The sequence below is a fragment of the Ovis canadensis genome, chromosome 3 (assembly GCF_042477335.2).
Source record: "Ovis canadensis isolate MfBH-ARS-UI-01 breed Bighorn chromosome 3, ARS-UI_OviCan_v2, whole genome shotgun sequence".
Classification (NCBI taxonomy): domain Eukaryota; kingdom Metazoa; phylum Chordata; class Mammalia; order Artiodactyla; family Bovidae; genus Ovis; species Ovis canadensis.
In genome coordinates this window covers 4212714-4234694 of record NC_091247.1, presented here as the reverse complement: position 1 = coordinate 4234694, position 21981 = coordinate 4212714, and the positions used below count along the sequence as shown (strand labels likewise).

Genomic DNA, 21981 nt, shown 5'->3' with positions numbered 1-21981 from the left:
CTTCTGGCACGCTTCTCCTTTGTAGCACTCAGTGCAACAGTAAATACAGGATGTCATTCGCTGTGTGATGTCTGTCTTTCCCATTAGATTGTTATAAATGGACAAGCCTGTGCTGGATAGCACTGCATCCCCTGCACAGGACCGTGTTTGGCACAAAGTAAGTGCTCAATAAATACTTGTGGCTGAATGAACAACACATCACGGAATGATCCTTTTCTGTACTCTGGACACTGTTCTACTTGTCAGTCCCCTTGCCCCCAGCATCCACAACATATTCATTACAAAAAACTGACCACTTAGTAACTGCCAAGTAGCTTGGTTCTAAAGGTACAAAGATCTGACAAGCCCGTGAAGAAGTCAGAGACAAGTGGACGAGACAAAAGTGTAAGACTGCAAACCAAACCTGTATTTGTACTACGGAACAGATGTGGACAAAGCGTTCTAAGGGCACAAAACAAGAAGACTACCGTGGCCCACGGCGAGGGGGAGGGAGGCAAAGGTACAGAAACGCTTCATGGGGTGGCAGCTGAGCACAGAGGAGAAAAGATATACCTGGATCTCTTTAAAAATATGCAAGTCCTTGTGTCCGCTCCCCCACCTGCCTAATAAGGGGATATGGCAGACAACCTCCAGGGCCCATCCAGGCCTAACAGTCTTTGATATTAATAAGCATATTAAGTAGTTACTATGCACCAGCCAGTACGCTAAGTACTTACATGAGTGATGTCACTGGGCCATACAGTACTGGTATTGCCCCATCTTAAGGTAACAACACTGAGGTGGCGATGGGGGGTGACCTGAACCCGCATCACTGAGGGATCAAGGCTTTGCCCAAGCATTAATTCCACAGCCTAGTTTCTAAGAGTAATGCTGCAATACCATTTAGAAACTGTATCCTGTTTGGTTAGAAAACATCATGTGCAGTTTGATCCCTAGTTTGCTCTGCTTCTTTTCTAGAAGGACATACATCACAATGTTACCCAGAGTTATCTCTGAGTGTGGCAATTGTGGGCTTTAAAAAAAAAAAAAAATCTACTTTCCAAATTCCCTACAATAAATCTGTATATATTTTTTTTCTTTTCTTTTTTTTTTTAAGGAAAAACATTCCATGTAGTGTTAGAGCATAATTTAAGCTGTCAAGGTCTTTCCAAGTACAGTTAAATTAGCTACTCATGCCAAGTTCAGGCAAATTTGGTCAGCATACACAGAATTCTCATTCAAAACACAACATATATGCAGACAAGGCCAACACAGACAGATAGCTGTTTAACAATATCCTTTTGATACAGTGGTTCAAGCAATCATAAAACCAGATATCTTACGTTTACTTATTCAACCCACTCAATGAACTTTTAGCAAGTATTTTCTATGTCGTGCATGTACTTGGTATAAGCACCTTAGTGACCTGATGGAGCAATTCTATCACCCAAAATGGAGTCAATATGATTTATAACCTTATACGAAGTCGAAATTACTGTTCCCATATTATAGGTAGGAAAAGTGAGGATCAGGGAGGTGAAGTACTTTCTTCAAGGTCACAGAGCCAGCATGTTGCAACGCTGGCATCTAATCCCAGGTCTGTCCTATTCCAAAAGCCCCTGTGCCCAACTGGCTCTTTTGTACTTCCCTCCCCCTTCAGAATAGATGAAGCCACAACGTGGCCCAGCCGAAAAGTTTTTACTCACAAGCCTCTAAACCCTAAACTTGATTACCACGAAAAAAGTCTAGACAATAACCCAGACAGCTGCTATGAACTGATGTAAATTCAAGGAACTTCAGCGGCACTACACTAGTTGAAAGGAACTGAACCGAACTTTGACAAATAATTTTTCAACGGCATTAAATGATGCTTTTTCGAGAAAACACACACATACGCGCACTTTCCTTGGCAGCAAACTGTATCCTTCCTGGTTATTTAAGGCAACACGATTTTTCAACAGATTTTCCGTCCCACAGTCCTCCTCTTAGCTAGGAACTAAGTCAGCCATCCTAAAAACCAATTTTCTGCTCTGGTTTGGGCTAAATTTCAGGCATCTTTGTCTCTCTAACGAAGATATTACATTGATGAGTTGTATTTTTCTTCCCCGCCCTTCCACCCCTTCATGGCGCGTCGATGTATACCTCGGTTTCGAACATTCTTCAAAGAAATTTCTAGCCTCCAGTCCTCATTCCCGAAACAAACTGACCCATAAGAGTGGCTGAGAGAAGATTAGAAGATGGGGCTGCTAAGGGACTCAACGCCCCGACAGTCCGTTTCTAACTTCGGGTAACAAGACTCTCATCCCCGCCTTCAACTAACAAGCGGCCCCCAGCCAGCTCCGCCCGCCTCCGCCCGCTGCGCTCCCGCTCCCGCTCCCGCTCCCGCTCCCGCTCCCGCTCCGAGCGCGTCTTTGCGGGCCGTGGTCGGCTCTTAAGACACTCGCGGCTCAGCGACTCCTCCGGGAGCTGCCCGATGTCTGACTTTTCCCCACCTCAACTCCGCGGAATTAATTCGAGTCCCGACGGAGAAGGCCTGGACGGCAGCTTCCCTGCGCACCGAGGCCCCACCTCCCCCCCCGCCTCCCCCCGGGAGCGAACGCATCCAGAAAACCGGATCAGAACTCACCCGCCTCGCGTGGGCCGGGCGGGGTTTGGAGAAGGTTCTGAAGACGGCGGGCCGGGGCTCGGGGACCTGAGGAAGGACTCCGCTGGCGGCTGCCATGTCGACAGAGAGGCGCGTCCGGATCTCGCGAAACCCGGAGCGAGGCGCCGCGAGACCCCACGTGGGACGCGCGCGAGGACCCCGCTGTAGCTGTCCCGCCGAGTCCTGCGCGCCCGCGCGCGCTTTCTGGGGTCCCCCGCCCCCCTCACGAAGGGGCCCGCGCCACTAGCGGCCGGATCAGCGGCGCCCCGGGCCACAGGGCCGTCCCTCGTGGCGCGGCCTGTGCCGGGGGTGGGGGGATGCCAAGTCACACCGAACCCCAGAGTTATTGCTCTTGACGTTCTTTTGAAATTCCTCTCAGGAAAGAGGAGAGGCGTGTCCCGTCGAACCAACGCCTCCTCCTTTGACTCTCCTCAGCACTTTAGTTGTCAGCGCCGGGGGTGGAGGTCGGGGGGACTCCCTGACCCTTGCCCACCCGCGATCCGGCCCCACTACAAGGTTAGATTTTTTTTTTTTTAATTTATTTTTTTGACAGGCAGCGCCTTGGCCACCCGGCAGGGGCTGGGTTGCCTAGCAACGGCGGGGTCCTTCCTGGTTCGGCGGTGCTCCGGGCCTGAGGGGGGAAACCACCGCTGAGGAAATCTGGGGGCCCGGCGGCGGCCGCGGTGCGGGAGGCGGCAACTGGACGGCGACGCGGGGCGGGGCGGAGCGGGGCGGGGAGGAGAAGGGGGGGGGGAGGTTGGCGCGCGCCCCGGGGCCCGGCCTCTGCCTCCGAGGAGAGATGAATACGGCCCTGACCCGGGTGGGGCCCGCGGCCGAGAGGCCCGCGCCGCCCGAGGAGGTGGAGGGCTCTGAGACCGGCGGGAAGGAGCCGGCGGCGGACGCGGCCCCGGGGCCCAGCACGGCGTTCCGCCTCCTGGTGACTCGGCGCGAGCCCGCGGTGAGGCTGCAGTACGCGGTGAGCGGCCTGGAGCCGCTGGCGTGGTCCGAGGACCACCGCGTGTCGGTGTCCACCGCCCGCAGCATCGCCGTGCTGGAACTCATCTGCGACGTGCACAACCCGGGCCAGGACCTGGTTATCCACCGCACGTCGGTGCCCGCCCCTCTCCACAGCTGCTTCCTCAAAGTAAGTCATGCCCGCCGCCCCGGGCTCTGGGGGTCTCCTGCCCGCCTCCCTCCTTCCCTTCCCGCGGCCTTGTCCCCGCGGGTCCCTGGGGGAATCCCCGGGCCCTTGCCTCGGCCGGGGATTCCCGCCTTCTCGCACCCTGAGTCTTTAGGGTCGCCGCCGTAGCTTAAGGGCGGGGGGCGGGGGGGGGACGCCGTGTATGCCCAGTTTCCCGGATCGCCCACCCACTCCCGAGACACAGGTACATTTCGGAACGTCCCTCTCCGGAGCCGAGTTCTCCCTACGGCCCGGCTTCTGGCCGGCTGCTGGCGCAGATTTCTTCCCTTGGTGCTTTCTTAGGCTCCACCCAGCTGTTGACCCAACCCCAGACCTGCCTCTGCCACCCGCTCCTATTGTCTGGGGCCTGGTCCCCGAGGCTCCTGGCTGGCTTTGTTTACTGTGATGTGCCCTCCTCTTCCGCCTCCTTGGCTTTGGAAGACAGAAAATTATGGGTTTTTTTGTTTTTTTTTTTTTTGCTTTGTCTTTAACTGTTTCAGTGACTTTGTTATATGTGTGGTCCTTCTCATCTTGGGCAGATGGATAGATACTGGATGTCGGGCGTTAGTACTCCAGTTTTTCTTCAGTAAGGAAAAGGCTTTGGGATGTAGAATGAAAAATAAAGCTTTTGGAAATAAATGCAACTCTTAAACTTAAGATCTTCGTATAGATTGAATGCTTCATGTAGATTTCGTGCCTTAGGCTTCAGATTAACTAAGTTTGCCTTCAGAACTTTAAAGCTGCTCAAGTTTTATTGTTCGATCATCACCATTTTCAAAGTTTTAAAGTAGTAAGTCGTGTTGTTCATTTAATGGTTTAAAAATATTAAAACTTTATTACTATTTCCTTTATAGGCCTGTATGCATATGTGTGATTATCCAAGTGTACATTCATTCTTTCAACACACTTTTGAGTACCACTATGGAAATCTCATGGACTGAGGAGCCTGGGGCGCTACACAGTCCATGGGGTTGCCAAAGGGTGGGCTAGGACTTGGTAGGACTTAGTGACTGAAACAACAGCAACAATTTATCAGCTAGACATCAATCTAGGCTCCAGAAGTAAAACATTGTACAAAAACAAAATCCTTGTCCTCTTGAAGCTTGCATTCATTCTTTTGACAGGTCAGAAACAACAATGTAATAATAGGTAGTAATAAGTTGTAATATGTATCTATATAGAGAGAAAGTGTTTCTGTGAATGAGAAGTTAAAAAAAAAAAACTACTCTGCCAAGCCATTTAAAATATAGATCAGTAACTGAATGGGGTGCAGAGAACCCACACCACTTTTATTAATCCAAGTTTGAAAGTGACAGCTTGATGTTGAATTAGATCATTGATAAGTTTGTATGACAGCTTTCAAAGATCTTGGACAGGGTGTGAACAAATTGATTCAAGTATAAACCAATCGCCTGGAAGTTGGTGATGGACAAGGAAGCCTGGCGTGCAACTGTCCATGGGATCGCAAAGAGTCGGACACGCCTGAGCAACTCAACTGATAAACCAGTCAGGTGAATAGATGTTGATAATCCTATGAAACTGAGAAACACTCAAGGAAGGAGGCAAAACAGAGGGGTTTTAAAAGGTGTCTCCTCTGCTGAAAAGGAACTTACTGTTGCTAACTATTTGCACATTAGGTAGAGAAAATTTTAAGTGTGTCTCAGTGTGGCAATGGCACCCCACTCTAGTACTCTGGCCTGGAAAATCCCATGGACAGAGGAGCCTGGTAGGTTACAGTCCATGGGGTCGCTAAGAGTTGGACACGACTAAGCGACTTCACTTTCACTTTTCACTTTCATGTATTGGAGAAGGAAATGGCAACCTATATGGACACACATGTACACATGTGATTACTTAGCACAGCTCCTGGCACACTGTAAATGCTCAGGTTAAAAAAACAGTCATGCAAATATGAAGGAAGGACTCTGGTTAATGCTTTGGCTATGGATACAAAGTTATCTCTTATCACTGTATTCTGATAAAAATTTGATTCTTGTCATTGGTTCCACAACTGGAAAATGAGTAACAGGAAATCCTTCTATATCGCTCTAGTAATCAATTGCTTTCCTGAAATTAGTCAGTGGTGTCTTCCCCTTCTGCTTTGGTGTGCACCTCACAGAAAGCACTGGTCAGTTGGCAGTCTAATTCGCAGGCCCTGCCTGGGAAATGAAGGCTGAGATGCCCCTGCAGTTCTGAGAGAGGCCTCTGAAGGGTAACGCTGGAGTGATGGTGGGAGTGTAGGAAGTCTGTGCTTTGGTGGCGCTGCCCACTGGTAGGCCCTGGGGACTGCAATCTCTTTGGTGCTGGCCAGTTTGCTCCAACAAGGAAGATGGACTCCTACAACCTAGATCACAGTTTTAGTGTGTAGAACTGCTAAAAGGCTAGATGCTAAACCTCTTTAAAGCTTTTGCTCTGATCGTTATTTAGATTATGTGTTTTTTCAGGAAAATACACAGTTATAATAATAGTTCACATATTGTCTGCTCTTTGCAAGTTACTGCCCTGGGCCTGCCTGGAAAACCCCATGGATGGAGGAGCCTGGTAGGCTGCAGTCCATGAGGTCGCTAAGAGTTGGACACGACTGAGCGACTTCACTTTCCTTTTTCACTTTCATGCATTGGAGAAGGAAATAGCAACCCACTCCAGTGTTCTTGCCTGGAGAATCCCAGGGACAGCGGAGCCTGGTGGGCTGCCATCTATGGGGTCGCACAGAGTTGGACACGACTGAAGCAACTTAACAGCAGCAGTCCTGGGCATTGATATAAAAGCGAATGGCATAAATCTGAGAACCAGTGAAGTAGTGACTTAAGAACAAGTTTGCAATTTCTCTTCCCACTGGACTGCTGATTTAGTGAATCATCTAGTTGCAGACAGTTCCAAAATCTAATAATACGTGCATGACTACTTTTGTTTGTTTCAACTGTTAGGAACTTTAGTAGTATCAACGCCATCTACTCCACTAAGTTAAATAACTGTTTCCTGTCTTTGGAATTATACTCCTGCCCTCAAGAAGCTTACTGTCTACGAGCTTCAAGTGAGTTTTTGTTAGGTGCTTACAAAGTATGTGCTGATTAGTTGTCATAGTGGCCAACTAGAAACAGGATAGCATATAGTGAAAAGATTGACTGGGGGTCAGCCTCTGAGAGCTGGACTCTTAACTAACATGCTCCTGGGGCATCTGAGTACTTGTTTTGATTCATTAACCAGTTTTGTGATGTGTGGAGTTGAGGGGAGGTGCAGTAGGTTAATTCAGATTACCTAAAATGGAAATTATTGCACAAAACCCTAAGGATTTTCCTTACTGGCTGACATCCAAGCTGCTGTCCATCCTATCAAGGATTCTTGCTGCTGTGAGTTAGGACCAAGCTTGAGCTTCCTTTATTTCATTCTGTACTGCTGTTTGGAGTTATGCGTTCTCTTTATTTTCAGTTCTATAGTAGTTTTTATTGTAGTAAATTATCCTAGTCTGAGGATTATTGCTTAGTTTGTAGTATTATGGGATTTGGTGAATAATTTTATATCTACCCTCCATTTGGCAGACAACTTAATACCTACCTAACCTGCATTTTACTTTTATTAGGTCTCATTAACATTTACTGAATCCTCAGAGAGTACTACTACTTGTCATCAGATAATATTTATTGAGTATTTGTTAATATATGCTTTACATATATTGACTTAATTAACCTTCCTAACTCTGCGAGAATGTGTCATTGCACTCTTTATAGATGAGGAAATTAAAGCCAGAAGGTTTAAACAATTTGCTCAGGGTCACAGAGCCAGTATGTGACAGAGCCAGGATTTGAATCCAGGCAATCTGCAGATTTTCAATCAAATTTTATCTACCCCATACAAAGCTGTGGGCTTTGATTAGCGTCGTTTTATTAACAGACTAGCAAGTGACACCTCTATTTAATTGGAATTTCTGGTCTGTATTTCTCCAGTATATCCATAGGTGTATCCAAGAGACTACCCTGCAATTAAGATACACTGCCTAAGAGCCCATTTCCAGAGTGTTACTTAGGATGAAGAAAGATAACTGCCCCTGCACTGCCCCGCCCCTCCACCAACGCCATAAGGTTCTGTTGTTAAAAAAAAGTTTAGGTAACTCTGTAGCTCTATGGTAGCTACAGAGCTACTCCATAGTAGCTCCCAGCTGTAACTCTTGAAGGGGGAATAATGTGTAATAAACAGCACTTTCAAAACAGTTTTAGTTACAAAACTTTTTCAAGGGGCAATTTGGTAGAGTGATGTTCTGTTTAACACGCTTCAGAAAAAGTTAGTCTTCTAATTCATTTGTTGGATTTGTATCTATGTCTGTGTGGACAGTCACGTCCAACTCTTCGTGACCCCCATGGACTAGCCTGCCAGGCTCCTCTGTCAGTGGGATTTTCCCAGCAAGAATACTGGAGTGGGTTGCCATTTCCTTCTCCAGGGCATCTTTATCTACCTTCCACTTTATAAGCTTATTTGTTAGTGTGATCTAGCAGTTAACTATTCATTGCATTATGGTTTTCTGACACATTTCTGGTTGTCCGAGCTTTATCGAGGAATGTTATAGTTCTGAGTTCATCTTCTATGTTCTGGAGTGTAATTCTTCTGGGCTTGGGGGCTTAAACTCATTTAAAGTGAGTTTGTTGTTGTTGTTATATCCATGTATATTTAGGCTAGAATCCCTTATTGATCATGTTTACTGTACCCTTTCCCTTTGGAAGAGAAGACAAGACAGTAGATCAGGTCCTTCTTCCTACTTCCTACTTCCGACCTCTGCTCTCTTTGGCTCTAGTCTTCCTGGCTATCTTCTTATGACTCTGGATCACCTTCTTTTGGTCATTTCTCTCTCCTCTATCTTTAATGTTCCTTTAAAAATGTTTCTAAAGAGCTTACCATTGTACACCTCGACATTAAATAAATAGAACTGCACGTGTATGTTGCAAACTTGGAGGAGAGAGAGATAAGTGAAAGCGAGAATGTTCTCAGAAAGTCTCATAGAGCTTGACCTTTTAGGATAGATGGGTTCAGACAGGAAGAAAGATAATTCTACACAAGAGGGAGCCAGGGAAGGCAGGGTGGACATTATTCTGTAGAAACAGTGGAAAGAGCTATTGGAGCTGGTTCTCAGAGTAATCTGTCAGTGAAATTTCAGATGGAAGACTTATATTGCAAAGGCATTGTTAAAAATCCAAACATCTAATTGTATCAAAGATATATGTATATTTATATATAGATATAGATACATGTGTTTTCATGACTTTTGAACTCCTTTACTGTTGGTGACTAGTTTAGCAGAATGCTTAGTTGACTCTTTAGAATCAAGTACACTTCTGTCATTGCTACTGCGTTTGTTAATTCTGAGAAGGAGGTGGGAACCAGGCTGTGAGTAACCACAGCACTTTCTCTGACCCTTAAAAATACTGCCATTTCCTGTAAACAAACTAAAATTTTAAAAATTGCCATTTCCTGAGTAAATGCTTAAGTTTTAGACATGTACTTGATCTTTTAAATGCATGTCGTGTCAGTATTAATAGAATTGATGTCAAATTACTGTACATATGTATGTGGATCAGTTAATCCACCCTATGCAATGTAAATCTGTTCCTCTTCGAATGAAATATTTATCTGATAGTTTTTATATCTTATTTTCAGGTTGGCTCAAAAAGGGAGGTTGCCGAGTGCAAACAGAGGTTTGCCACCTCTGAAGACCCCACAGTCAGTCAGACTTTCATGTTGGATAGGGTGTTCAACCCTGAGGGGAAGGCTCTGCCACCGCTGAGAGGGTTCAAGTACACTAGCTGGTCCCCCGTGGGCTGTGACGCTAACGGCAGGTGCCTGCTGGCCGCACTGACCATGGACAATCGCCTGACCATCCAGGCTAACCTCAACAGACTGCAGTGGGTCCAGCTGGTGGACCTGACGGAGATTTACGGAGAGCGTCTCTATGAGACAAGCTACAGGTTCTCCAGAAATGAGGCCCCGGAGGGCAGTCTCAGGGACTTCGCCGAGTTTCAGAGGCGACACAGCATGCAGGCGCCGGTGCGGATGGAGTGGTCGGGCATCTGCACCACCCAGCAGGTCAAGCACAACAACGAGTGCCGCGACGTGGGCAGCGTGCTCCTGGCGGTCCTCTTCGAGAACGGGAACATCGCCGTGTGGCAGTTCCAGCTCCCGTTCGCAGGGAAGGAGTCCATCTCTTCATGCAACACCATCGAGTCAGGAATCAGCTCTCCTAGCGTTTTGTTTTGGTGGGAATACGAGCACAACAATCGGAAAATGAGCGGCCTTATTGTGGGGAGTGCTTTCGGGCCTGTAAAAATCCTTCCTGTCAATCTTAAAGCAGTCAAAGGCTATTTCACCTTAAGGCAGCCTGTCGTCTTGTGGAAAGAAATGGACCAGTTGCCAGTCCACAGCATCAAGTGCGTGCCGCTGTATCACCCTTACCAGAAGTGCAGCTGTAGCTTGGTGGTAGCCGCACGAGGATCCTATGTGTTTTGGTGTCTTCTCCTGATCTCCAAAGCAGGTCTGAATGTTCACAACTCTCACGTCACAGGCCTGCACTCCCTGCCCATCGTCTCCATGACTGCCGACAAGCAGAATGGGACAGTGTATACTTGCTCCAGTGACGGCAAGGTGAGGCAGCTGATCCCCATTTTCACAGATGTGGCGTTGAAGTTTGAGCACCAGTTGATTAAACTCTCTGATGTGTTTGGCTCCGTGAGGACACACGGGATAGCCGTGAGCCCCTGCGGCGCGTACCTGGCCGTCATCACCACTGAGGGCATGGTCAACGGCCTCCATCCTGTTAACAAAAACTACCAGGTTCAGTTCGTTACTCTCAAAACCTTTGAAGAGGCAGCTGCTCAGCTTCTGGAGTCTTCTGTCCAGAATCTCTTTAAGCAGGTAGATTTAATAGACCTAGTACGCTGGAAGATTTTAAAGGATAAGCATATCCCTCAATTTTTACATGAAGCTTTGGAAAAAAAGATTGAAAGCAGTGGGGCCACCTATTACTGGCGTTTCAAACTCTTCCTCCTGAGGATTTTATACCAGTCGATGCAGAAAACCCCTTCAGAAGCCTTATGCAAACCCACCCACGAGGACTCAAAAATCTTACTAGTTGACTCACCTGGGATGGGCAATGCTGAGGATGAACAGCAGGAGGAAGGCACCTCTTCCAAACAGATTAGTAAGCAAGGCAAAGACGGGGATCCAGAGGACCCCACAGAGGACTCACTCCCTCAATCTGGGGATACTGGAGGCCGAGAGCCAATGGAAGAGAAACTCCTTGAAATCCAGGGAAAAATTGAAGCAGTGGAAATGCACTTGACGAGGGAGCACATGAAGCGAGTCCTGGGCGAAGTGTACCTGCACACCTGGATTACAGAAAACACTAGCATCCCCACCAGGGGACTCTGTAACTTCCTGATGTCTGATGAGGAGTATGATGACAGAACCGCACGGGTAGGTGTTTGTCGACAAAAACTGAAAACCAAAAAATCTGCTTGCTTCACGAGAAAGAAATGACTTAAACTTAATTCGTAAAACTCAACCTCTGCTTTGACATTTTTAGGTAATTGATGAGCAAGAGGTGCAGGAAAATAAATAGGAAACAGGTTAACGCAGAGGACATATTCATGTCCCACTAAGAGTTATGTCAGTTCTTACTCTTACTGGCGCTTTGATTGATGGTCAAAATTTTGATTGTTGGCGATTTCAGCCTGTGGATAAGCTCCAGGAGCAAACTTGGGCAGACACTGCAGGGGAAGGATGACAGGCCCGCCCTCCCCTTCCTGTCTGCAGAAAGATGGGAGGGGGAGGCCTGTGGCGGGGATTCTTTGCATTTGATAGGACTTCAGGAGGTTTTCTGATTTAGCCTACAAGGGCATAGGAAGTAAAACGATTATCCATTGTGTGTTTGTTCCCCCCACCCCACCCCCACCCCCCGCAAAAACTGAGTATAATCTTTATTTTGGTGGTAAACAACCTTACAGTGTTATCTAAAACGTATTTCACAGAATTAAAGTTCTCTGACAGAACAGTAGGGTTCCAAGCTTGGGATATCCCAAGCCTTATTTCTGTTCGAGGTTTCCAGTATACATCGTCCTTCTAAAGGTTCTGCGAATTCCTAGAGGAAAGAGGCCTTTAATTTTGTGCAGTTCAGTGTTGTGTAGACTTTTTAATCAGGAATCCTAAGCTAACGTCTTCTAAAATCCTGAAAAATTGTTTTAAGGAACATACTGTATACTAAAAATATTCAAGAAGACAAGACTATGGTCCTTTTTACTCTGAAATTTGATGTTTATTCTCACTGCCTGAAGTCTTATCTAAAATCTAAAGTGTTAATTGAAGGTAATAAATTCAGGTATCTTCATGCATAATGTTAAACCATTCACAAGTCACTTGTTGCATTTTTCTGTTGGAAAGTTGTGTGTATGTATCCAAATACCCCTAAACTTATTTAAGGATGTTTGCAACAATCTGATGTTGACTGGAAAAGAAAAAGCACAACCTTAAAAGTTGACTTATGTTTTATTCATCAGGCAAAACTGAGGACTTAAGCCTGGGACACAGCATCTAAGATAACTCGGAGAGACTGCACCAGAAGGGCAAGGGTGTGGAGCTAGGATATATAAGCGTTTTTACACAAAAGACCATAGTCTTTGTTGCAAATAAGGAAACCAAGACGTATCAGGTTAAGGAATTTAGGGCTTTTCTCTGTATGGGAAGATAAGAGGGTCTGGGCTCACTAAAATCATTACTGTGATGTGTACCTCAGCTGTCTGGGGCCACATATCCTGTGATTCTCAGCCTCAGTCTCCTTAGGATGCCCCACTGGGGGCACCGCAGTGGCTGAAAGCTGGATGGGGCCCATCCTACCTCCATCCTGAGTTCCCTCAGGGCTCACCCTTGGGCAGCGGTAACGTGATAGCTCCTGGCTGCCGCACCTTTTGTTTACTGATGTACAGCAGCCGTGTGTTCATTCACACTCAGGAGCAGTTAAGATCCACTGTTCATGTAACTGACTTTTCATCTCCGAAAGTCAACTTTTGAAGATCGTTTCATTGTGATCTCAATGATGTGAAGGAGTTTTCTGGTTACCACTGGTTCGTAGGACCAAGTAAGGATATTATAAGTGTAAAATATTAACAAAAACTTATTAGTAAATCTAAAAATGGAGGTTGGTTTGCAGTGGTTTAGCATAATTATTGCACATGCTGTATGAGCATGAAAAGCTACATTTAGCACAGTTGGCTTGGTTCCAACAAAGCCAGTTTAAAGAAAGGAAGATTATACCTCTGCCCAGCTACAGCAGCTGAGTTTAGATTGAAAACAATACATGTCTTGTTTTAAAATCCTTCTGTGTACCTAAAATGAATCTTTTCAAACCTGGTACAGTAGTTGTCCTTGCTGTAAGGGACCATAAATTAGAATTCTCAAGACCTTTAAAAAAAGTCAAAAGTTAGTGGACTTTAAATTTGCAAATTATATGCACAGTAGGTAAGACACCCTTCTGAGCTATTAAGATACCCTTCAGAACATGAGTGAGCTAATTTTAGTGAATGGCAAACTAGTAAGTTCTTCTTACACGAGAGCTCAAGTGTAAATGGGTTATAACTTTGAAGGCCATTATCTGCTAATAAGATAAAGTGGTTCTTAAGGATTGACATATTCCATGCCTCCCAAAAACGTAGCTTGTGAAGGTTTTTTCCAACAAGATAATGAAGTAGATTTAGTGTTTTTCAGACTTTCATTGAAGTGATGCAATCCTAATAAAGCAGAGAAAGAAGCAAAACTGAAGTAGGGCCAAGGCTGCAAGCTCCCCTGTCTACCTCCCTACTCCACAGCGGGTCCCCCATACCTTTGCTGTGGGGCTGGCGGGTCTCCTATCGCGGGCTCACTAGATTGGTCGTGGGTCTTTGGACCATCAGAAGGAGAAGGTATTATTTTTAATCTCGATCATCTTTTTACTTTGTAAGCTTTTCTGAAAGAACAGACATTTGTTTTGTTTTAGAGTTAGTATTTCACATGATACTTTGCCTGTACAGATTGTGCTTTTCTTCCTTAAAAGTCAAACATTGCAAGGATAGCTGAATACTTTGTCTTCTGACAGAACTCTGAAGTCCTTTCAGAAGCAAGTAAAGGCAAATAATAAGATTTGTGTTTCAGAACATTTCTCCTTTAGTGAGTAAAGTTCACCGTTGTCACAGGGGTGCCTGACTGAATTTATTTTATTTTACTCAACCAGTTGACACAAGTTGAAGGTCCAGCTTCTTTACTTTCTACACAGTGTGGCAGGCCCACGTGGGGACGCAGCACTCCTCTCTGGTGGAAGACGCCACGGAGTTGTCCTTTTCTCCTTGGTGTTGGGAAGCCCTGTGCTCACCATGAAGTGCCACTGACCCCTTTGTTTTACTAGGTGCTGATTGGACACATCTCAAAGAAGATGAACAAGCAGACCTTCCCTGAGCACTGTAGTTTGTGTAAGGAAATCTTGCCGTTCACAGATCGCAAGCAGGCCGTCTGCTCCAATGGCCACATTTGGCTCCGGTAAGCTGCTTTTGCGCGTTTTCCAGCTCTGTGCCCCACAGACCACTGTCAAGTGTTTATCCAAAGGGTATGGTGCCCATGCCATCAGGTTGGAGAAAAGCTGCTGCCATAAAACCTGCTGTGGTTTTTTTTCCATCTGTTTGACTGAAACCCTTTAGTAGTAGTGTTTTTGTAACTGCTTGTTGTAATAGGGGTTTCTCTGTTAGTTTTGGTAATACTATATTCGACTTCCCTGGTAGCTCTGATGGTAAAGCAACCACCTGCCATGCAGGAGACCCAGGTTCGATCCCTGGGTCGGGAAGATGCCCTGGGAAAGGAAATGGCAACCCGCTCCAGTATCCTTGCCTGGAAAATTCCATGGACAGCGGAGCCTGGCAGGCTATGGTCCATGGGGTCACAGAGTCAAACATGACTGAGTGACTAACACACAATACTATTTTACTTTGAAGTTAGTGCTGAAATTTAAAAAATCATTATGATGAAAGCAAAGGCCAATAAAGTTAATAGGAAATAAAGTGCTCCTGTACTGTTTGGTTTAACAAAGGGTAGAAGTCTTCCCCTCCTCTCTCCTCAGTCTCACTCTGAGAGGACCACTCTGTGGCCCTGTGGGCTGTGTTTGACGCTGTTGATCCCGCCCTTTTCCTCCTCCATAGAGCACCGTTGCATCGTCTGGCTTCCTGGACACAGTATCTCCTTGATGTCCATCTTTGGACCTGTTTTTCTTCTATCAGCACTCTCCCTACAGTGTGTGTGCTAAGTCATGTCCGACTCTCGGCGACTCCGTGGGCTATGGCCCACCATGCTCCTCTGTCCTTGGGATTCTCCAAGCAAGAACACTGGAGTGGGTTGCCATTCCCTTCTCCAGGGGTTCTTCCCAACCCAGGGATCGAACCAAGTTGCCTGCAGCTCCTGCACTGGCAAGTGGATTTGTAACCACTGAGCCGCCTGGGAAGCCCACAGCTCTCTCCCTGGGCTGCTGCGTATGATCTGTGCACTGGCGACGTAAACATCACTTTAGTCTGAATCTCTTCCCTCAGTCCAGGCTTCATATCTAAGCACCTGCTCAGTTGCTTTGTTTGGAAGTTTTAAAGGCATTTCAGACTTGAATCCAGCTTTTCCCACTACCTCCACCTCTACATCCCTGGTCCAAGAAACATCATCTCTTGCCCAGATTATTACAGTTATCTCCCAACCCATCTTCCATGTCTTTCCTCGTACACGCGACATCCCTCCCACCCCGGACATCTGCACTGGCCGTCCTCTCTGCTCGGACCGCTCTTCCAGCAGGGCTTCTTCCCAACCAGGCTGCCTAACATCATGACACCCAATGACATCCCTCTCCCCTCTTGGTAGCCTTCATCCCTCATCCTGGCTCTGTTTCCCTCCTTAGCAGTTATCACTACTTAATATATTCTTTTACTTTGGATTTTTCTCCTCCCTCTAGAGTAGAAAGCTTCGTGAAGACAGGGAATTTTGTTGTTTTGTTCCTGGCTATTTCTGGAACAATGTCTGATATGTGATAGGCACTCGCTAAATTGTTTACTTTTATTTTCGATAGAAACAGGATTTTACTACATATAACTACCTTAATAATGTCCCAATTCTCTTATCAAAATGTTGTGGTTATTTTCTATATCAGTGGATAGATTCCATTCTTAACAGCCGTAGAGTTTCCCATTGTATGGATATTCCATTATTTCCTCACTTGTTGACTGATATTGGGATTTTTTTCCAGTCTTTATTGTATACCTATACTTTTTTCTAATTTAACTGTTCAGACTTACGTTTCAGGGGAGACTAGGAATAGTAGTGGTCTTGTAACAACAGCAACCAGCACTTCTTGGTGCTGCCAGTGCACCAGGCACGGTGCTCAGCAGCACACACCTCAAGCCACATGTTGGGCACAGATGAGGAAACTGGGGCCTGGGGATGTTCAGTAATTTGTCCACAGTCATACAGGTGGTTAGTGGCAGAGCTGAGAACCTGGCCTTCTGGCTCCAGAGTTTTCATGTATAACCTCTGTTGTCACTCGAATGGCTTCTTCCACAAAAATCATTTGCATTTTTGCTGACTGAAGTAACTTCCAGTGAGAATGGCTGCCTGCTCTCATTCAGGTATAGTCTTTCTTCCTATGCACCCAGGTCTTTACTCAAGGTGAACCGACGAGGAACTCCTTCCCCCACCTCCCTTCTTTGTGTGATTTACTCGTTATTGCTCTTCCTAAATCCTGTTAGCTTTCAGAAACCCTTCCCTGCAGAACCCAGCAGCTCTCTCTGACTTCCCATTGCTCCCACCTGCCCTTACTTGCCAGATCCTGGCCGATGCTCAGTGAAGGGTCATTGGATGGAATTGAATCTCTGAGCGTTTGTTTATGGCCCTTATTTTTTTGTACCGCTAATTGTGTCTTCTATATCTTTCAAGGTTTCACCACTGTGCCATTAGTCTTAAACATTGTGCTTATACCTAATCTTAAAAATCACTAACAATAATTTCTGATATATAGTTGATTTTTTTTAACGTATGAAAACTCACAGTATCGTCGGGTATAAACAGACTGCATTCTTTCCCAGGCTGCAGTGACTGTCTGGATCAGAAGCCTTGTATCTCTTGGCTTAGCCTGACACAGGCACTTCCCCTTTACTAATGTGTGGTGGGTCTAGCCAGCTGTCCTGTGCAGGGGGATACATGGTTGCTGTGAATTTGTCAACCATTTTTGCCCTTCACTTAGTTAACTCATTTGAGGATAATTGTCCGTGGTGAGTTAACCCTCAACGCTGTGCTGCTTTCCACTGTTGCTAGCACTGATGATACCATCTCTCTGCTTTCAGGTGCTTTCTAACCTACCAGTCCTGCCAGAGTTTGATATACAGAAGGTGTTTGCTCCATGACAGCATCGCTCGCCATCCAATTCCAGAAGGTGGGTGCTCCCCTGGCCTTGGCAGGGGGGTTGAGCACACTCACATGCTGATGCCTCGGGGGCACCCCCTCTCCCCCACCTCGGTCTTTGGCTATTGGGAACAGTGAGCAGGTTCGCTTTACTCTGTACAGTGTTGTTATGAACCCACCACCGATTAACATACGATCACTGGAATCACCAACATCCAAATAGCATTATACTATGTGAGTAAGTAGGGCTGCAGTTTGCTGTTCTGTCACTGCAAATTATTCATTCAAAAAATGTCAGTGACTTTGTTTTAGATGGCATATGTAGATTATATTTGAATGAAAACTCTGCAGCTGGTAACATAGATAAAGACAGCCTTGCTGAAACGGGACATGCACCTGGAGGCATCCTTCTAGTAGACACGGTGGGGCTATTGTTCTGGTTCATCAATATTCTCCTTCCTGATAGCCCTAGTGACGAAGTGCACATTCCTGAATCAACTGTTGGAATAAGATCATAGACATGAACCAGGAATTGACGATTTAAATAGTCACATGAATGCCAGTTTATAACCTAAGGTTCATTAATATCACACTAACCAAATGAGCTTACTAGACAGCACGTGTACGGCAGTGTACACTTTGGGGGTAACGTGTGGTCTCAAATGTTTTACACAGAATGTTCTGTGTAAAACCACACAGCCTTCTTGATTTTTGCTGTAAACTGGCTGAAGCTCTCTAATTCTGAGAAGTGGACGTGTTGGCATGTTATGTTCTGTTTTAATTCTTTAATGTGGAAAATGTAATCCTAAAAGTAGAGAAAAAGAGGATGAGAAACTTTTATGTGCCTGTGCTTCAGAAATCGTCAGCTCATAATCTTTTGATTCCTCTCTAGGCCTCCTCCCCCTCTCCTCTGGCTGCAGTATTTTGAAACAAATTTGGGGGACTTTTAAACACTTGTTGCAACTGAGAATTGGTTTACAGTTTAGACAGGAAATCAGGGAAGATGGGAACAAACTCAAAAACAAGCACACCTGCCAGTTGACTTTGCACCGAGCCACATACAGCTCCTGTGGAGAATGGGAATCTCTGAGCTCTGGAGAGTACTCACCAGTAAGCAGAGCATTTCACAGGCCAGGGAGTTCTGTAAAAGGAGGAGAGTGTCGACACAGTGTTTTCAGAGTAAGTTTTAACATTAACCATGTATGAGAAACACTTGCTTGTTATCTTTATTTTCCTGTTTCATCACACATTTAACTTTGGGAACCACAGATTTAGTCCAGCCTCGTCTGGAATGTTACAGTGAGGACCTCTGAGCATTGGGGCCAGAATACCCACATGTGCACACTGGTCGGCCCAGGGCGTGTCCCATTTGACTGCCTTCTCTGAAGTGTGCACTCACCATCACTCGTCTCCCTTTGGCAGACCCTGACTGGATCAAGAGGTTACTGCAGAGCCCCTGCCCTTTCTGCGACTCTCCTGTCTTCTGAGTGTCCACGGTGGGAAGACAGAGAGTGTCGTCTATCCTGAAGCACTGGGACGCGCTGGCGCAGGCCTGGCCTCCACAAGTGGAAAGGTGCCCTTGTGACGGTCGGTAAGCCTGGGAACTCCCTGCTGAAGTGTGTGCTCCATCTCCAGGGACTACAGGATATCTGTAAAGGGACTGTGTGCGGAGATCTTAAGTCATTTTGAGATGAATGTTAGCCCCCACTCCTACCACTTATTTTTCAAGTGTTGAAATATATTGACTGAAGCAGTTTGAACACAGTGGATACCCTGTTGTTTCTCAACAGAGTGACCTCTTCTAGGGAGTGTGGGTAAGGGCCTCGCTAGGCCGAATTAGGCTTTAATCCTGGCCCAGGTCTGGAACTGTCTAGTGGCTTCAGGAGGCTTTAGTTACCAGGCACATGGCACATGGTGTCTAGCAGATACTCAACTGTCTAAAACAGTATGTGGGCCTGATATTTTGTTCTCAACAAATAGCTTCAGATCTGCATCCCGCCAGTTTTTTTTCGTGCGTATTGAAACCATTTTCTTAAAACTATATATTTTTAAGAGGTTAAAGCCAAGACTAAAGTTAGTTTTAATGTGTCGGAAGATCAGGTGACTCTCGTAATTGTGACTTGTTTTTTAACGATCTCTCCCATGTCGTCAGTTCTGCCCCAACTCCTCCATGTGTATGAGGGTGTCATAGTATTCCTGTTAACCTGTGTCACACCTCTCTTCAGACTTAACTGTGATGACCAGGTGAGATGTTTGTACATAGAGGAAAAAGAATATTCTCTCCTTTATTTTCTCCTAGTATTAAAACCCTTACTATTTTTCATGTTGACATGTTCAGATGTCTCATTTCTATCCCAAGTCTGTCTAGAGACTTCTAGAGAGAGCTGGACAGCTCAGAATGTGGACCCTTGAGCCTTGGTGCTATGGTGTATGTGGCTGGGTCAACCAGAGCCTGGGAATGCCTTCTCTCTGCAAAGATCCTTGGTATTTATAACACAGGTATTTTTCTGTGGGCTGTTAAGAGATGTTAGACGTTAATTGGTCTTAAAACCTAAAATCAAAAATAGACATTCTAGAACTACAGTGTTCTTGGATTTTTAAATAAGTATCTGAGGGATTGGTGCTAATTATTAACAGGACTGTAATGCCCGCACCTTGAAAAGGTGCCTGTTTCTGAGAAGTTGAATAGGAAATACAAAATGTGAAATTTAACTGATACTAACACTTCTTCATGCTTTCATTTTTGTGTCCTTAGTGAAAGACTTTTGCCCTCACTGAGTAGTTGTTTTTTTCAGTCTCTCAGTCATGTCTGACTCTTTGCGACCCCACAGGCTGCAGCCCGCCAGGCTCCTCTGTCCTCCACTGTCTCCCAGAGGTGACTTGCTGAGAAACTCTTATTCTTTTGAGAGCATGTAATACAAGCACTGCTCCCTCCTGTAGTGTCTGCCTCCTAGTATCTTCCCCCTCTGTCCATACATATTGGAGACGGGCCTTTATGAGGCGCTTCCAAACAGTCTGCTTGGAAATGTCTTTTGTTTCCCATTCACATTTTTGTCCCCTGTGTTTAATTCTGCATTTCTGCTGCTGTTTCATTCTGCTGGTGTCTTCTGCTTGTCTTTCTCATTTTGGTGGCAATTTCAAGTGGAGTGTTTGTCCAGACTTCAGGGTTCACCATGTTCAATTGATTATCAAGAGAACGAGAGCTAGGCAGCATTAAGATCATGAAGAAAGAAAGTGAAAGCAAAGTCACTCAGTCGTGTCCAACTCTTTGCGACCCCATGGGCTGTAGCTACCAGGCTCCTCTGTCCATGGGATTTTCCAGGCAAGAGTACTGAAGTGGGTTGCCATTGCCTTCTCCAGGGGATCTTGCCAACCCAGGGGTCGAATCCGGGTCTCCTGCATTGCCAGCAGACGCTTTACCGTCTGAGCCACCAGGGAAATCTCATGAAGATCATGGAGCGCACAATCCAGAAAGTTGTAGCCTTTACAGCAGGCATGGCAGGAAAACCTGAGGTCCTGTCGCGGCCTTGCTGCGGTTTGTTACAGTCGTAGTGTGCCTGCTTGTGTGTGTGCTCAGCCGCTTCAGCCGTGTCCAACTCTGTGTGACCCGAGGGAAGCCCCATGGCATGCCTACTGCTACTGCTGCTAAGTCGCTGCAGTCGTGTCCGACTCTGTGCGACCCCATGGACTCAGCCTACCAGGCTCCTCCACCCATGGGGTTCTCCAGGCAAGAGTACTGCAATGGGGTACCATTGCCTTCTCTGCCATAGCATGCTTAGTTTCACTTACTTTTTTGGTCCTTGGACTGCAAGATCAAACCAGTCAATCTTAAAGGAAATCAGTCCTGAATATTCATTAGAAGGACTGATGCTGAAGCTCCAATACTTTGACCACTTGATGTGAAGAGCTGATTCATTAGAAAAGACCCTGATGCTGGGAAAGATTGAAGGCAGGAGGAGACAGGGACAACAGAGGACAAGGTGATTGGATGGCACGCTGACTCAATGGACGTGAGTGTGAGCAGCTCTGGGAGATGGTGAAGGACAGGGAGGCCTGGCGTGCTGCAGTCCGTGGGGTCCCAAAGAGACACGCCTGAGGGACTGAGCAGCAACGACAGATCAGAGTTAGTGCTTGTTCTGTTCTTATTGCGGAACTTTGTGGGGCTGCCATTTAAAACTTACATTAAGTTTTTATTCAAATCTATTGTGCATTTGGGGGGAAATTTTGACTCTTAGGAGTGAACTTAAAAAGGGTTGCCTGAGTTATTATTCTGTATATCTGTAGGGGTAAACTTGGCAACTATTTTACTGGAAAGTGGCTTCTCTGTACAGGGGCTCTGCCCAACAGCATTCTTAAGACTTTGAAGTCCAGCTGACACCTGCCTCAGCCTAAACTTCTGCCCACTGAGTCAGGAGTCCTCCTCTGTTTCCTCACCCCTCCCCTCTTCCATGGAGGTTAATCCATTGACCTGTGAGGGTGAGAGGTGACTGTGAGTTAATGGCAGCGTCACAGACACAGTACCCTTCTGAATGTCCCAAACGTCAGCTCACATGGTGACAGTGCCAAGCAGTGAAGCCCTGGAAGAGCGGGTGGGACACCGGGAGTCTTCAGACCGGCCGTCTCTCCTGGTTTACTTGTACCGTACGCTCTCTTCCATCCTGAAATGTCCCTGGCCTGGGGGGTGTATTTCAAGTTAATTTCAGCTGTCACTGCTCTGTAGGCTCTGTGGCTCTATAGGTGTGGATGC

The 21981-nt window shown here is 46.2% G+C and overlaps 2 protein-coding genes across 5 annotated transcripts in view; one reads left to right on the top strand and one right to left on the bottom strand.

The window, feature by feature from the left end:
* The window catches only part of DDX31 (DEAD-box helicase 31), a 73059-nt gene extending 69923 nt beyond the window's left edge, over positions 1-3136 (bottom strand). For all 3 annotated transcript variants that reach the window (XR_011255431.1, XM_069582103.1, XM_069582102.1), the window contains exon 1: positions 2606-3136. Coding sequence is in view for 2 of the 3 variants with exons in the window: in XM_069582103.1 (XP_069438204.1) it covers positions 2606-2701 (96 nt within the window). In the remaining variant the exon portion in view is untranslated. The remainder of the gene's footprint in view (positions 1-2605) is intronic.
* A 110-nt stretch (positions 3137-3246) lies between these two features.
* On the top strand, positions 3247-21270 carry GTF3C4 (general transcription factor IIIC subunit 4). 2 transcript variants are annotated; one of them, XM_070292333.1, is made up of 6 exons: positions 3247-3767; positions 9450-11261; positions 14218-14348; positions 17177-17265; positions 18127-18413; positions 18657-21270. In XM_070292333.1, the coding sequence occupies exons 1-6, from the start codon at positions 3423-3425 to the stop codon at positions 18759-18761; spliced, it is 2769 nt and encodes a 922-aa protein (XP_070148434.1). In that variant the 5' UTR covers positions 3247-3422; the 3' UTR covers positions 18762-21270. The 2 variants fall into 2 exon arrangements, with proteins under 2 accessions (XP_070148434.1, XP_069438202.1); XM_069582101.1 differs by lacking the exon at positions 18127-18413 and having other exon boundaries at positions 3276-3767.
* Positions 21271-21981: the final 711 nt, after the last annotated feature.

Coding starts and splice junctions, on each gene's coding strand:
- GTF3C4 (XM_070292333.1), top strand. CDS start 3,423: ATGAATACGGCCCTGACCCGGGTGGGGCCCGCGGCCGAGAGGCCCGCG. Junction 17,266..18,126: donor TCGCCATCCAATTCCAGAAG/GTGGGTGCTCCC, acceptor ATTCCTCTCTAG/GCCTCCTCCCCCTCTCCTCT. Junction 18,414..18,656: donor GTCGACACAGTGTTTTCAGA/GTAAGTTTTAAC, acceptor TCCCTTTGGCAG/ACCCTGACTGGATCAAGAGG.